The 15,657-nt window shown below is 48.3% G+C and overlaps 1 protein-coding gene across 1 annotated transcript; it reads left to right on the forward strand.

Moving 5' to 3' along the window:
* Positions 1–60: 60 nt before the first annotated feature.
* Positions 61–3,085, forward strand: Uqcr10 (ubiquinol-cytochrome c reductase, complex III subunit X). Its single transcript, XM_020156480.2, has 2 exons — positions 61–258; positions 2,836–3,085. The coding sequence occupies exons 1-2, from the start codon at positions 109–111 to the stop codon at positions 2,878–2,880; spliced, it is 195 nt and encodes a 64-aa protein (XP_020012069.1). The 5' UTR covers positions 61–108; the 3' UTR covers positions 2,881–3,085.
* Positions 3,086–15,657: the final 12,572 nt, after the last annotated feature.

The following is a 15,657-nucleotide window of genomic DNA, read 5'->3' on the forward strand; positions in this document are numbered from 1 at the left end:
GAGAGCTGAAGAACTACAAATCCCATCAAGCATTGCACGACGAGGCCTTATGGGAACGACGTCGGCCTCGGCGCATGCGCGGTGGCGCGAGTCCGGCAGCGAGGAAACATGGCGGCCCCTACTCTTACTGCAAGATTGTATTCCCTGCTGTTCCGCAGGACTTCCACCTTCGCCCTCACCATCGCTGTGGGCGCTCTGTTCTTCGAGCGTGCTTTTGATCAAGGCGCGGATGCGATCTACGACCACATCAACGAGGGGGTGAGGGCCTGGGCCATCCTGACCTTGAGCCCACGGGAGGGGTGACTGTGGGAGTGGAGGCGGGACGGGACTCAGTCTGCCTTTCCGAGGAACGGGGTAAATCGTGGGCCTCTTCTTTCTTGAGATCGCCAGCAGTCCGCTTGGCCTGGTGTGACTCCTAAAAGGTTAAATGAGGTCAACAGATCCCACTTCGATGCTTGAGCAGGCCCCAGTCGTGAAAGGACATCTTCGACCCTGTGGCTGACCTTATAACTAAGGAGGCTGTGAACTCAAAGAGCCCTGGCTAGGAATACTGGGATTTGCTACTTAATAACACATTTCCTCACCTCCCTGAGCGTCAGTTATATGTGTGAAATTGAGATCATAGTAACTACTTCAGGGGATGCAGATAAGGCGCCTCCATGCTGGGTATGGCACCCCCAAAAAGAGCACTGGCTGCGCTGCTCAGAAGGAAGTAGAAGCATAAAGAAGGGGAGAGCAAGCCTTTTATTTCTTTTGTTTGTCTTAATTTCCTCTAGCGACACCTTTTAGGCTCCACCTGTCCCAGGCACTGTGCTGTTAGTTGCGTTGTTAGTTGCTTGTGTTTGGTTTTGGTTTTTTTCTTTTGGCCATCCTAGGTATTGAACCCAGGGTCTGTGCATGCTAAGCAAGCTGTCTGTCATTGAGCCGTGTCCCCATCTTTTTTATTTGTTTGTTTTGTGAGGCAGAGTGTTGTCAGCTTTGCCCAGGCTGGCCTTGAACCTGAGATCCTCCTGCCTCTGCCTCCTTCGTAGCTGGGATTACATGTGTGTGCCACCATGCCCTGCTTCTGTGTATTTAGTAATTTTTTAATTTCCTGTGTATGTTCGTATCATTATATTATGGCCGTACTGGGAAAGGCCTGATACAGATAGCCTTGTTCCACCATTCGCTTGTGGTTTGAATTTTTTTTTTTTTTTTGGTGGGACTGGGGTTTGAACTCAGGGCTTTGCATTCACAAAGCAGGCGCTCTACCGTCTGTGCCACACTTTAGTCCATTTTGGAGGTGGGGGGGGGTCTCATGAACTATTTGCCTGGGCTGACCAAACCACAGTTCTCCAGATCTCAGCCTCCCAAGTGGCTAGGATTATAGGTGTGCACCACCGGTGTCCGGCTTGCTTGTGTTTTGGAGACAGTGCCCTTAGGACCTCTGAAGTAATACCTGTGTGGTAAAGGTTGTTTGGTTTTTGTTTGACAGCATTTGGATTTGAACTCAGAGCCTCATGCTTGCTAGTCAGGCATCTACCAGTTGAACCACACCTCCAGTCCCTAGGTGGTTTAATTTACTTATGGTGGCACTGGGGTTTGAACTCGGCCTTATGCTTGCTTGGCAGGCCTGCTACCATTTGAGTCTCCAGTATTTCTTAATAATTGCATGCTTTGGAGCCATCCCTTAACCACCTGAATTTCCTATAAAAGTAGGACCGTGTCTTCCCACTTACAACATTTGGGTTTTTTGGGTTTTTTTTCTGTTCAAACTCATTTCCCTTTTATTAAAGCCCAAGTTACCATTACATGGTTGACCTCAATAAAGAAAAATTTGTTCAAATAAGGTGATATGTCACCAACATTTCCAGGTGACTGCAGTCAAGTAGCAATACCACTAAATCTGTGGGCAGTCCATCCACAGAGTTCACACTTTGTCAAGGTCATTTTCCTTTGGAGTGGGGATTTCCAGTTCATTTAAAGTTGGTCTTTGTTTCCGGATGACATAGGGTAGAGTTCCTTATGAGGTCCCGTTTTGTCCTTAAGGACCTCTCAGATGCAAACAGCACTAGCAAAATCATTTAACTGTCTGCGTTCCTGCAAAGCAGCATCAGTGATTTTGCGTTCTAGAACCAGATCACAGCCAACAAGAGTGTTCAGCCAGGGACCGGTGGCTCATGCCTGTAATCTCAGCTTCTCAGGAGGATCGAGGTTCAAAGCCATCCTGGACAAATAGTTTGAGAGACCCCCATCTTGAAAAAACCCTTCACAAAAAAGGACTAGTGGAGTAGCCCAAGGTGTAGGCTCAGAGTTCAAACCCCAGTACTGTAAAAAACAAAAACCAAGAATGTTCTTCCCTTTACACAATTTCTAGGCATCTCTGTCTGGCTTGTTGAAGTATGTCACCCAGTAAACATCCAACTCCCCATCTGTCACATGTGACCCACGGGAATAGCAGCAAGCTGACTGGATAGCGGTGGGGGGGGCTGGAGGCCTGGTTGGGGGGCTGGCCTGGGTGGTCACTGCCACATACAGCAGAGAGTGACACCAGCATCGGGGCAATGGTAGCATGTTGACTGAGGTTAGAGAGAAACTTAGGCTGAGTTGTTGAGACGGGCTGACCTGAAATGTTCTAAGTGCTGAGATTACAGGTTTCTGCTACCATGTTGGGCTCTTGGGCATGAGTATTCACTCTACTGCCTGAGCCACTGCCAACCCTAACTGTGTTTAATGAGAGCGCAGCACTGGTTTTTCTCAGGCTTGTTCTCAGTGGGAGTTTCAGTTGGGCAGTGGGAGTGACTGTAAAATGTGACAGCCAGGGTTACAGGTTGTGGTTCCTTCTTTTAAATGCAGAAGCTGTGGAAGCACATCAAACACAAGTATGAGAACAAGGAGTAGACCCTCGCCTCCGCCCCAGAGGAGCCAGAAGGACCCAGAGCTGGTGCCTCCGCTGGAGGTGATTTCAAGTCACCCTGCACGGACCGCCTGTAGCCGTTGGCAAAAATATGGCTCCATGTGACAAACAGACTCTTTACCTTCTTTACCTTGTGTTTGAAGTGTGCTTAGTGAGGGTCATCAGCAAATAAATGTACACTGTTCTTGAGCCCTGCTTTGTTTTTTTTTTTTTTTTTTTTTTTTTCATTTTTCTTTTATTATTCATATGTGCATACAAGGCTTGGTTCATTTCTCCCCCCTGCCCCCACCCCCTCCCTTACCACCCAATCCACCCCCTCCCGCTCCCCCCCCTCAATACCCAGCAGAAACTATTTTGCCCTTATCTCTAATTTTGTTGTAGAGAGAGTATAAGCAATAATAGGAAGGAACAAGGGGTTTTGCTGGTTGAGATAAGGATAGCTATACAGGGCATTGACTCACATTGATTTCCTGTGTGTGTGTGTTACCTTCTAGGTTAATTCTTTTTGATCTAACCTTTTCTCTAGTTCCTGGTCCCCTTTTCCTATTGGCCTCAGTTGCTTTAAGGTATCTGTTTTAGTTTCTCTGCGTTAAGGGCAACAAATGCTAGCTAGTTTTTTAGGTGTCTTACCTATCCTCACCCCTCCCTTGTGTGCTCTCGCTTTTATCATGTGCTCATAGTCCAGTCCCCTTGTTGTGTTTGCCCTTGATCTAATGTCCACATATGAGGGAGAACATACGATTTTTGGTCTTTTGAGCCAGGCTAACCTCACTCAGAATGATGTTCTCCAATTCCATCCATTTACCAGCGAATGATAACATTTCGTTCTTCTTCATGGCTGCATAAAATTCCATTGTGTATAGATACCACATTTTCTTAATCCATTCGTCAGTGCTGGGACATCTTGGCTGTTTCCATAACTTGGCTATTGTGAATAGTGCCGCAATAAACATGGGTGTGCAGGTGCCTCTGGAGTAACAGTCTTTTGGGTATCCCCAAGAGTGGTATTGCTGGATCAAATGGTAGATCGATGTCCATCTTTTTAAGTAGCCTCCAAATTTTTTTCCAGAGTGGTTGTACTAGTCTACATTCCCACCAACAGTGTAAAAGGGTTCCTTTTTCCCCACATCCTCGCCAACACCTGTTGTTGGTGGTGTTGCTGATGATGGCTATTCTAACAGGGGTGAGGTGGAATCTTAGTGTGGTTTTAATTTGCATTTCCTTTATTGCTAGAGATGGTGAGCATTTTTTCATGTGTTTTCTGGCCATTTGAATTTCTTCTTTTGAGAAAGTTCTGTTTGGTTCACATGCCCATTTCTTTATTGGTTCATTAGTTTTGGGAGAATTTAGTTTTTTAAGTTCCCTGTATATTCTGGTTATCAGTCCTTTGTCTGATGTATAATTGGCAAATATTTTCTCCCACTCTGTGGGTGTTCTCTTCAGTTTAGAGACCATTTCTTTTGATGAACAGAAGCTTTTTAGTTTTATGAGGTCCCATTTATCTATGCTATCTCTTAGTTGCTGTGCTGCTGGGGTTTCATTGAGAAAGTTTTTACCTATACCTACTAACTCCAGAGTATTTCCTACTCTTTCTTGTATCAACTTAAGAGTTTGGGGTCTGATATTAAGATCCTTGATCCATTTTGAGTTAATCTTGGTATAGGGTGATATACATGGATCTAGTTTCAGTTTTTTGCAGACTGCTAACCAGTTTTCCCAGCAGTTTTTGTTGAAGAGGCTGCTATTTCTCCATCGTATATTTTTAGCTCCTTTGTCAAAGATAAGTTGCTCATAGTTGTGTGGCTTCATATCTGGATCCTCTATTCTGTTCCACTGGTCTTCATGTCTGTTTTTGTGCCAGTACCATGCTGTTTTTATTGTTATTGCTTTGTAATATAGTTTGAAGTCAGGTATTGTGATACCTCCTGCATTGTTCTTTTGACTGAGTATTGCCTTGGCTATTCGTGGCCTCTTGTGTTTCCATATAAATTTCACAGTAGATTTTTCAATCTCTTTAATGAATGTCATTGGAATTTTGATGGGAATTGCATTAAACATGTAGATTACTTTGGGGAGTATCGACATTTTTACTATGTTGATTCTACCAATCCATGAGCATGGGAGATCTCTCCACTTTCTATAGTCTTCCTCAATCTCTTTCTTCAGAAGTGTATAGTTTTCCTTGTAGAGGTCTTTCACATCTTTTGTTAGGTTTACACCTAGGTATTTGATTTTTTTTGAGGCTATTGTAAATGGAATTGTTTTCATACATTCTTTTTCAGTTTGCTCATTGTTAGTGTATAGAAATGCTAATGATTTTTCTATGTTGATTTTATATCCTGCTACTTTGCTATAGCTATTGATGATGTCTAGAAGCTTCTGAGTAGAGTTTTTTGGGTCTTTAAGGTATAGGATCATGTCGTCTGCAAATAGGGATATTTTGACAGTTTCTTTACCTATTTGTATTCCTTTTATTCCTTCTTCTTGCCTAATTGCTCTGGCTAGGAATTCCAGTACTATGTTGAATAGGAGTGGAGATAGTGGGCATCCTTGTCTGGTTCCTGATTTTAGAGGGAACGGTTTTAATTTTTCTCCGTTAAGTATAATGCTGGCTGTAGGTTTGTCATATATAGCTTTTATAATGTTGAGGAACTTTCCTTCTATTCCTAGTTTTCTTAGAGCTTTTCTCATGAAATGGTGTTGGATCTTATCAAAGGCTTTTTCTGCGTCTATTGAGATGATCAAGTGGTTTTTGTCTTTGCTTCTGTTAATGTGGTTTATTACGTTTATTGATTTTTGTATGTTGAACCACCCCTGCATCCCTGGGATGAAGCCTACCTGGTCGTGGTGGATAATCTTTTTGATGTGTTGCTGAATTCGATTTGCCATTATTTTGTTGAGGATTTTTGCATCAATGTTCATTAAAGAGATTGGCCTATAGTTCTCCTTTTTGGAGGTGTCTTTGCCTGTGAGCCCTGCTTTGTGCTGGGTGCTCTGTTAACACTGCCTGCTCCTCCTGTGTCAAAGCCCTCTGGAAACACTGCAGGCAGGCGGGCTCCCCCATTTGGAAGTTTCTATTAACGTCCAAAGAATTCTGCTTTTCCACACAGGAGCCTGAGTTGGCGATGTCACCTTCAACTTTGGCCTTGAAGCCAGTAATTCATATTTATTTATTTATTTTTGTGACGGCACTGGGGTTTGAACTCAGGGCCTCGCACTCGCTTGGCAGGGGCTCTACCGCTTGAACCACGCCCCCAGCCCATTTTGCTTTAGGTATTTTTCTACTAGGGTCTCATGTTGATGCCCGGGCCTGCCTAGAGCATCCTGTTTATGCTTCCCCCATAGCTAGGATGTCAGGCGTGTGCCACTGTACTCAGCTCTTATTGGTTGAGATGGGGTCTTGCTAATTTTTTTGCCCTCGCTGGTGTCAAATCTCGATTCTCTAATCTCTGCCTCCCAAGTAGCTAGAATTACAGGGTTGAGCCATTGTGTCTGGCTTCCATTCTTAAATCACACAGAGACAGGTTTATCCTCTTAGGCCCTGGGGAAGTACTGTAGCCTCAGCTCGGGGGGAAACACTGGCCTGGGAGTCTTGCTAATCCCTCCCTCAGGCTCTGGTCTCTTCCTGCCTTTGAACTTACTGAGGTGACTTGATAAGCTGCTGTACCTCTCTGGGCCACAGCCTCCTGCCAGGGTTCCATTTGGATGAGCTCATTTTGTTAGGATGCTTTTTTTGGTGTATTTGAATCCTCAGTCCAGCAGTTCTAGCTGGGTAGACCAGGGGCAAGCACTGGACCTTGCTGCACCTCAGTTTACTCATCCGTAAAATGGGGGTGATAGAAGTACCTATTTCATCGGTGTTTTTTGTGAGTTTTAAAGGCGTTCTAATGCAGTTCGCACCACCAGATCCTGGCATGTGGAAGAAACTGCTGGTAGAGAGACATGTTCCGAGGACCCAGAAAACCCAAGCATTCTGCTGGAAGGCTGGAACAGAAGGGAAGTAAAGAAGAGGAATTCAAGGAACGTAGTCTGCTCGTTTAACAAATGCTTGTGAAGCCATTGCTAGTAGAGCAATTGGTGGAAAATAGTTTGTGGGGTTTGAACTCCTACAGGAGACCTTTTTTTTGGGCAGCACTGGAATTTGAACTCAGGGCCTTACATTTGCTAGGCAGGCTCTTAATGCTCGAGCCACTCTACCAGTCCCAGGAGATATTCTTACTGGGGACCAGACTAGTGCCGGGGTGGATGAGGGAAGCCTGGGGAGAGCGGGGATCTGAAGCTGCTGAAAGCTCAGCCACTTAACACCCAGCACTGAGGTAGAGCACAGGGGGTCCCAGGTCTGAAGGCCCCTCCATGGGGAGAACAGTTGCTGTGTTTGAGGAATGGCTGAAGGGGATCGAAGGTGGGAATGACACGGGACAAGATCACTCAGGACCTGGCGATATAACCTAGATTTTGCCAAAATTGAAGCGAATAGGTGCTAAAACCGTCGAGCAAAGGAGCCACAGCTCTGTCTCATAAAAACCTCACTGTGGAGCTGGGGGCGTGGCTCAACTGGTACAGTGCCTGCCTAGCGTGTGTGAGGCCCCGAGTTCAAGTCCCAGTACCGTGGGAAAACGAAAACAAAAAACATGGTAGCAGTGGGCCATTCGATTGGAAGCTGTTGAGTGAGACAGAAACTGATGCTATGGGCCGAGCCCTTGAACAAATGACCTTGGGAACCTGGCAACCTGCCTGGGCTACAGTGGACAGGCTGTCCACTGAGCAGATGTAGGGCAACCCCGTTTCATAGCTGGGAAGGTAAGTGACTCACCTGCCTGCTGTCTCTGCCCTAAAACCCAATGCGATTTAGCTAGAGAGCAAATCATCCAGCGTTCTCTGGTGGCGGGGGGCTCAGGTCCTGCAGAAGTAGGAGAGACCCTAGACGTCACCCGGTTTCTCTTCCGGAAGTGTAGCTTCCTGAAGTTGACACCTGAGAAATTAGGTCCTGCTAAAGGAACTGCTGTGGGGGTCAAGTCAGGTCTGCAGTCAATGAGAGTCTAGTATAAGACACTCCTCCCTTTTCTCCCTCCCTCCCCCTTCCCTTCCTCCCTCTTCCCCTCCTCCTTCCCCTCCCCCCTTCCTCCCTCCCTAAGACTGAGACTAATTTCAGCCAGGTGTGGCAATGCTTACCTGTAACCCCAGCACTCGGGCTGTGCACAGTAGGATCGACAGTTCAAGGCCAGCTTGGCCCCATAGTGAGACCTTGTCTCAAAGAAGCAAACAAAACAGCGATTTAAGCATCGTGTAGACGATTCTGGAGGTGAGGACTGCACTTAGATTTCTCCCTCGTGAGGCAATGGGAACAAGCAGTAGAACAAGGGGCGTTCTGGAGTGGCTCTGTGTCATTCTACAGTGACATTCTGGAGTCTCGAGTGATTCTGCGTCATTCTACAGGGAAATTCTGTGTGGCTGTGCGTCACTCAGACATTCTGAAGTGGCTCTGTCATTCTACATGGACCTGAGTGGCTTTTTGTCATTCTACAGAGGCATTCTGGAGTGGCTCTGGGTCACTGTGCAGGGGACGTTGTGGAGTGGTGCTGATTCATTCTGCAGGGACTTTCCTTAGCGGCTCTGCGTCATTCTACAGGGAAATTCTGTGTGATTCTGCATCAATCTGTGGCACATTCTGGAATGGCTTGCGCCACACAGGGACATTCTGGAATGGCTTGCGTCATCTACTGTGACAATCTGAAGTGGCTCTGTCTCATTTTACAGGAGCCTTCTGGAGTCATTCTGGGTCATTCTACAGGGCTATTCTGGAGTAGCTCTGTCACTCTACAGGGACGTTCTGGAGTGACTGTGTCATTCTACAGTACGGGATGACGAGCTTTGTGCGGGGCACATTTCCAGACTCGACAGCCAAGGATCAAGGATTGTCATTACCAGCCTGCAGTTAGGATGCACTGGTATTTGTCACTACCGTTTCTGGGTCGCCCTAATTACGTGTGTGCCTTTCCTTTCCGTAAAGCTGAACTCTAAAGTAATCGTAAACCCTTGAGTACGATCCCGTCTCTAGAAGCTCAGAATGCCACCTTTCTGAAATAGGGTCGTTGTAGATAAAAGTAGTTGAGCTGAGAATACTATCAAGGAAGACCCTATATCCAACGACTTGTGACCTTTAAGAAAACCTCGTAAAGACACAACCATGAAGGCCACTGTGAAGATGAAGACGGCGCATGGAGTTATGCTGTCATGGTCACCATGGGCCAGCACTTGCCAGAAGCAAGGAAGGGTTCTTCCCCTATGACTTCAGAGAGAGGATGGGCACAGTGATTTTGGCCTTCTCCATCCCAGAACTGTGAGAGAACACGTTTCTGTTGCTGTCAGTCACCCAGTGTGGTGTGTGACACTCCATCGTGGTAACCCTAGGTAGCTCACACATCAAATCGGCCAACCTCGTGGAGAGCATGAGTGAATGGCACATCCGTGCTGCTGGCAGGAGCGGGCCGGGTGGTACCATCTTCCTGAAGGGCATCTTACGCACTGATAGAGGGCTTGCCTGAGGCCCACGGTTCTACCCCCAGCACTGCAAAAGCAAAACACAAAGCACCTCGGTGTGCGTTCCTTTAACCCCCAAATTCCACTTCTAGCAAATCCCTGCCACAAAAAACCGCATGTCCACAAGACGTACTTAACCACAGTGTTGACATTAAAAACCTTCGTGAGCCGATCGGTGGCTCACGCCCGCAATCCCAGCTACTCACAAGGCAGAGATCAGGAGGATCACGGTTCTAAGCCAGCCCAGGCAAATTGTTCATGAGACCCTATCTTGAAAAAACCCATCACAAAAAAGGGCTGGTGGAGTGGCTCAAGGTGTAGACCCTGAGTTCAGCCCCAGTACTTTTAAAAATAAGAAAAAAAAACCCCTTGTGTGTGTGCACGCTTGAAACGGTTTCATGCCTCAGCCTCAGCCTCAGCCTCCCCACTACTGGGATTACAAACCTGCACCACCATACCTGGCTTAAAACCATTTTTCAAGTGGAAGAAAATATCCAACAGGTACAGCAAAATACCAGCTCTCTTAGTTGGTTCAGGCTTGCCATGACAAAGCACCATAAACAGTAACTTATAAACAACAGACATACTTTTTTTTTTGCAGCCTTGGAAGACCAAAATCAAGGCACCAGCAGATTTGGTGCCTGAGAAGGACCATCCCTTACTGTGTCCTCACAGGGTGGAAGGGACAAGTCCCCTCTCCATGGTCTCTTTCACTAACCCACTTGGACAGCACTACCTATGTGACATAACCACCTCCCAAAACCTCACCTCCGAATAGCGCCACACTGAAGATTAGGTTTTAATGTATGAATTTTTTGGGGGGGGGCAAAAACACCCAGGCCACAGCATCAAGCTCACTATCAGAGGAAGCAGTCTTTCAGATGTGTACGGTTAGGGCTTGGGGTGCAGCTCAGTGAGACAGCCTGGCCTAGCATTGCATTAGGCTCTGTGTTTGCTCCCAGCACTGAAACCAAACAAAAACAGGAAGAACTGAATAAAAGGTAGGGCAAATGAGTGAGCAGGCATTCCACACAGGAAATACAAATGACCACAGGCATGAAAATATGTTCAGTTTCACTAATAATAAAAAGACAAAATGGCTCGGTGCTGTGGCTCACACCTGTAATCCCAGCTACTTGGGAGGCTGACGTTGGGAGGATTGTAGTTCAAGGCCAGCCCAGGGAAATAGTTCTTGAGACCTCATCTCCAAAAGAACCAGAGCAAAATGTACTGGAGGGCCACTGTGGGGCTCAAGTGATAGAGTGCCTGCTTTGCAAGTGCAAAGCCCTGAGTTCAAATCCCAGTCCCATAAAACAACGACAAAAAAGCATGCCTTCAATAGCTTCACCATAAAATGTCAGAGTAGGTCACAAGGCCAGAATATTTGCAGACTCAGAGCCCTGTATGTCTAAGCCATGCTAAAACAGTGTGCTAAGACAGTGCATTGTGATGGCCACACAGGTGACAAACAGAGACAAGGGGAAATTGTAACTGAGGAACAATCTTTATCCTGTAAAATGCCCTTGGAAAGCCCCAGGGGTCACCCGAGTTGTCAGGCAGTCTGTCAGAGCAAAGTCACAGCAGGCATTTGCTCTTAGGTGACTTAAAAATCACTAATTTTGGAGGTCACACAGCTGAGCAGTACGTTAACACAGCTGACGTGTGGGTTGTGACAAGTTGCCTGGGTGACTTCATAGAACCGTGAAGGGCATTTTTGCTAAAACACTGACTCTTCACTGGATCCTACAGGTAGAGGATGGGTTAACTTGGCCTATTGCCCGCTGCAGCTGGCACGTGTTTCTTCTACCCCACCCTTGGGCTTTTTCTTGGCCACTCACACGCACATGATAGCCTTATCGTGAAGCCCAGACCACACCACGAAGCCAGGATGTTTGTGCAAGACAAGGAGGAACTCAGCAGTTCCTGGGTTAAGTCACCACCCGATAGCCTGCCAAGTCCAAGGCCAGGGTATCTGTACACAAGAAAAACATCTTTTGAAATGGTGGCCATGTCTATGGAAAGTTACCAGTCCATCAGCAAGTCAATCAAAGCCTGCTTCTCCCTTGGCTAAGCCAGCAGCCTGGTCAGTGTTAGCTCGTGAGCTGAACCCAGAAAGGAGCCAAGCGGGTGCTTTGGTCTCACTTCTACACTTTCCATGCCAGAAGGTCCCACTATATGGTGTCACAAGCAGATCTCATCTTGATCTTCTAATCAAAGAGAATATTTTATAGCTGGGTGCCAGAGGCTCGGGCCTGTCATCCTAGCTACTTGGGAGGCTGAAATTAGAAGGATTGCAGTTCAAGTCCAGCCCAGGCAAATAGTTTGTGAGACCCCATCTCCAAAAAAAAAAAAAAAAAAAAAAGCAAAAATGGACTGGAGGTGTGACTTAAGCTATTGAGTGCCTGCTTTGCAAGGGTGAAGCCCTGAGTTCAAATCCCCGTCCCATAAAAAAATTCTTGTTTTAAAACATCGTTCTCAGGATTTATCACAGCGCATTGTTTTAAATACAAAAGGAAGGGACAGGAAAGTGTTGTCTGCTGGGGGAGGGACCAGGAGCCTTGGGCAGGGGACTGGCCACCTGTCCTCTGCTGGACGCTCCAGCACAAGTCCATTCTGGGTAATCCCAGTGCTAAGCAGAGCTGGGTGGGAGGGGCGGGAGAGGCCTGGAGAGGACTCAGCCAGCCTTCCGTACTTGGGACAGTGGGGACAAAGTGACCAGGAAAGGGCTGGTGCCTCGCCTCCCCCAGCAGCTGAGGCAGAATCTTCACCCCATCTTGCCCGCTCACTGGGGGTCCCCAGAGTGAAAGCACAGACAGACTGACACCAGGGTGCTCAGGACAGAAGCCATGCCCTAGTGGGGAGAGGGGAGGGGCCACAGGACCCACCCCAGAGTTTGGGGACCCAACCAGTGGCCCCAGACCACTGTCTCCTGGACAGCAAAGGGGTGTGAGGGGGGAGCCAGTGGACCCACCACACCAGGGTCACCTCAGAAAGCCAAAATTTACATAATAATAATAATTATAAACACTGAACCCTCTAATCCACAGATTGCAAACAGTCACGACTGGGAACAGGGTGGGTGGGACGGGGGAGCTGGAACAGGACTTTTCCTTAAGGAGTGACAGGAACACAGGATTGTGGGCCAAAAGAACAAACAGGACACAGTGAGGGGACACCCCAGGTGGGCTCCAGGACTGTCCTTCCTGGGCCACTCTGCCACCAAGCCCCTGGCCTCTTTCCAAAGTGATAACCCCTGGGACTTCTTTCCTGTCCTCACCCCCACACTGACCCTCCTGGGCCAAAAGCCACCTGGAGGTGGGGCTGGCATGTCCCCTTGAAAATACTGGGACAGCACTCTGGAAAAGGGGCACAGGGGCTTCCTCTTGTGAGAGGTCCCTGTGGGAGTCAGGGCAGGCAAGGGGGACTTCTCCAGCATCTGCTCCCTTCTGGAGTCAAAAAAAGAATATTTTATATAAAAAAAATTTTTCAGTAAAAAAATGGTGAAGATAAATGTTTGCAGAGGAAAACAGTCAACAAAGCTGACCCACAAAATCACTTACGGCATGTTAGTCACTTTCTATCCATGTGACAAGATACCAGAGGAAGGCTGGGCGCAGCAGCTCATGCCTGTAATTCCAGCTACTCAGGAAGAAGGGATCAGAAGGATCACAGTTTGAAGCCAGCCCAGGCAAATAGTTTGCAAGACCCACAAAAAAAAAAAAAAAAAAAAAAAAAAGGGCTGGTGGAATGGCCCTGAGTTCAAACCCCAGTACTGCAAAACAACAACAAACAGACAGCAGTTTCAGGGAGGGAGGATTTATTGTGGCTTATGGTTTCAGAGGCTTCAGACCATGGTGGGCTGGTTCAATTGTTCCCGGGCCTGTGGTGAGGCAGAGCATCATGGCAGAAGGGGGCCCACGGCATCCCGGAGGGTGACAGGGACAAGGGAAGAGGACGGGGACGAGCTGCACCCTTCAAAGGCTCCGCCCCCAGTAAGTCACTTCCTCCTCCCCACAGTCGTTTCTTCCATTAATCAATGGATTCATCCGGTCACTTCCCAGAGACCTCAGCTCTGAATTCGCACTGGGGACCAAACTCTCAACACGAGTCACTTCACATCCAAACCACAACAGCCTGCATCTTTTGAACTCAGGGCCTGTGCTTGCCAGGTGGGCGCCCGCTCTACCACTTGAACCATGTCTCCAGCCCTTTTTGCTCTGGTTATTTTTGAGAAAGGGTCTTGCTTCTTGCATGGGCTGAACTGGACCATGGTCCTCCTCCTATTCACACTTCCTGTGTAGCTGGGATGACAGGTGCACATCACCGATCCAGCTTTTATTGGTTGAGATGGGGTCTCACTAATCCCCTGCCTCTAACCAACATCCTCCTGATCTCTGCCTCCTGAGTAGCTGGGATTACAGGCATGAGCCACCAGTGCCTGGCTGATTTCTTTTTTTTCAGAAATCGAATGTGTAAATTCCTTTTTTCCTAAAAAAAAAAATAGAAAAAACAAGCTGAGTGCTGGTAGCTCATACCTGTAATCCCAGCTACTCAGGAGGCAGAGAGCAAAAAAATCGAGGGATCAAAGTCAGCCCTGGCAAAATAGTTCTCGAGACCCTATCTCAAAAAAACCCATCACAACAAAGGGCTGGCAGAGTAGCTCAAGAGATAAGAGCACCTGCTTAGCAAGTGTGAGGCCCTGAGTTCAAACCCCAGTGCCACCAGAAGAGAAAAAAGATCCTCAAGTAATTACCCTGCTGGGAATCATCACTGATTTTTGCCTCTTGCTTCTCGTGGGAGTCGCACAGAACATGTCACTACTTTTGCCTGTGGGTTGTTAAAAAGACACAGGCTCCATGGCTGTGACAGTCAGCCCTTCCAAAAACAAGGGACAGGACTGTCCTTCCCTCTGAGGAAGGACAAGAATCAGTGAATTTTAAGCACCTGAGCAGAGCGGGGCAGAACGCCAGTTCCCTGGGCGAGGCGAGGTCAGGGGAGCAGCTTTGCGTAGCAGCAGAGGACAGACGCGCTGGCCCCGGGCGTGTCGCCGGCCCACGCGGATCACGAGCACCAAAATAGCTGCCTTCTCTGGGCGCCGACCCGGGCCCGGCCTGGGCCAGCTGCTCCGAGCCACTCGGGGTCACTGGGTCCTCGTTGCGAGGTGGGTGCTGCTGTCCACTTCATGAAGGTGGCCAGGGGCTCAGAGAGGTTAAGCGTCTTGCCCAGGGCAACACAGCTCGTGGACGGGGGTGGCCGCGGAGACTGAGCCCGTTCCCCTGCTCGGTGGCACGTCAAGCTCGTCTTTCTCTCTTCATCCGGGCCTTGGCCTGACGAGCTGGAATTCATAGAGTGACTTGCCAAGGGCAAACTCCAGCCGGCCCCAAGGACAAAGAAAATACGCCGCTCGGTCACGGTCTGAACGCTGACTGCCTTCCTGCTGTTCCCTGTCCTAGCTTCGCTTCCACACGCCTGCTCTGGACCCTTCGTCTCCACTGCAGCCTGTGATGCTGTCAGAGCAACGCCCCTGCTCAAGGGCCTTCAGTGGCTCCCGGCTACCGCCAAGATCAAGTTCAAATCCCTTCCTCCGGCTGGACCCAGGCTTCTCCAAAGCTCACTTTGCAAACCTGCCGAGTGGGGTCCTTCACTGAGCTTCCCTTTGCTCTGAACTCTTGCGCCCAGGCACGGATTGGAGGACAGCGGATGTCTGAGTTACGATCCTGGCCCGGTGGTGTCCCGTTGGGGGACCTTGGGCGTGTTTCTTACCTTCTAGAGTCTCAGTTTCCTCATCTGGAAAATGGAATCGTAAAGATGGCAGTGGCTCCCTGGGGGGAGGTCGGGAAGACATGTAAAAGTGCTTGCAGCCGGGCACTGTGGCTCACTCCTGTAACCCCAGAGGCTCGTGGTTCAAAGCCAGCCTGGACGAATAGTTCTCGAGACCCTAGCTCGAAAAAAGCCCATCACAAAAACAGGGTTGGTGGGGTGGCTCAAGCAGTAGAGCGCCTTTCTAGCAAGTATGAGGTCCCGAGTTCAAAACCCAGTACTACCAAAAAACAAAGTGCTTGTGATATGCTCAGCCCAAGTACACTGATTCTGTCACGTTGCCTCTGTGAAGGAATTAACAGGGACTCCCCACCCAGTTTTAGGGGCCAGAGCCTAGTTTCCATATTTGATCCAAAAAAGCTTTCAGGATGACTGTGCAGCTGAATCATCCCTGTCCCAGC

Source organism: Castor canadensis, chromosome 18, assembly GCF_047511655.1.
Source record: "Castor canadensis chromosome 18, mCasCan1.hap1v2, whole genome shotgun sequence".
Lineage (NCBI taxonomy): Eukaryota > Metazoa > Chordata > Mammalia > Rodentia > Castoridae > Castor > Castor canadensis.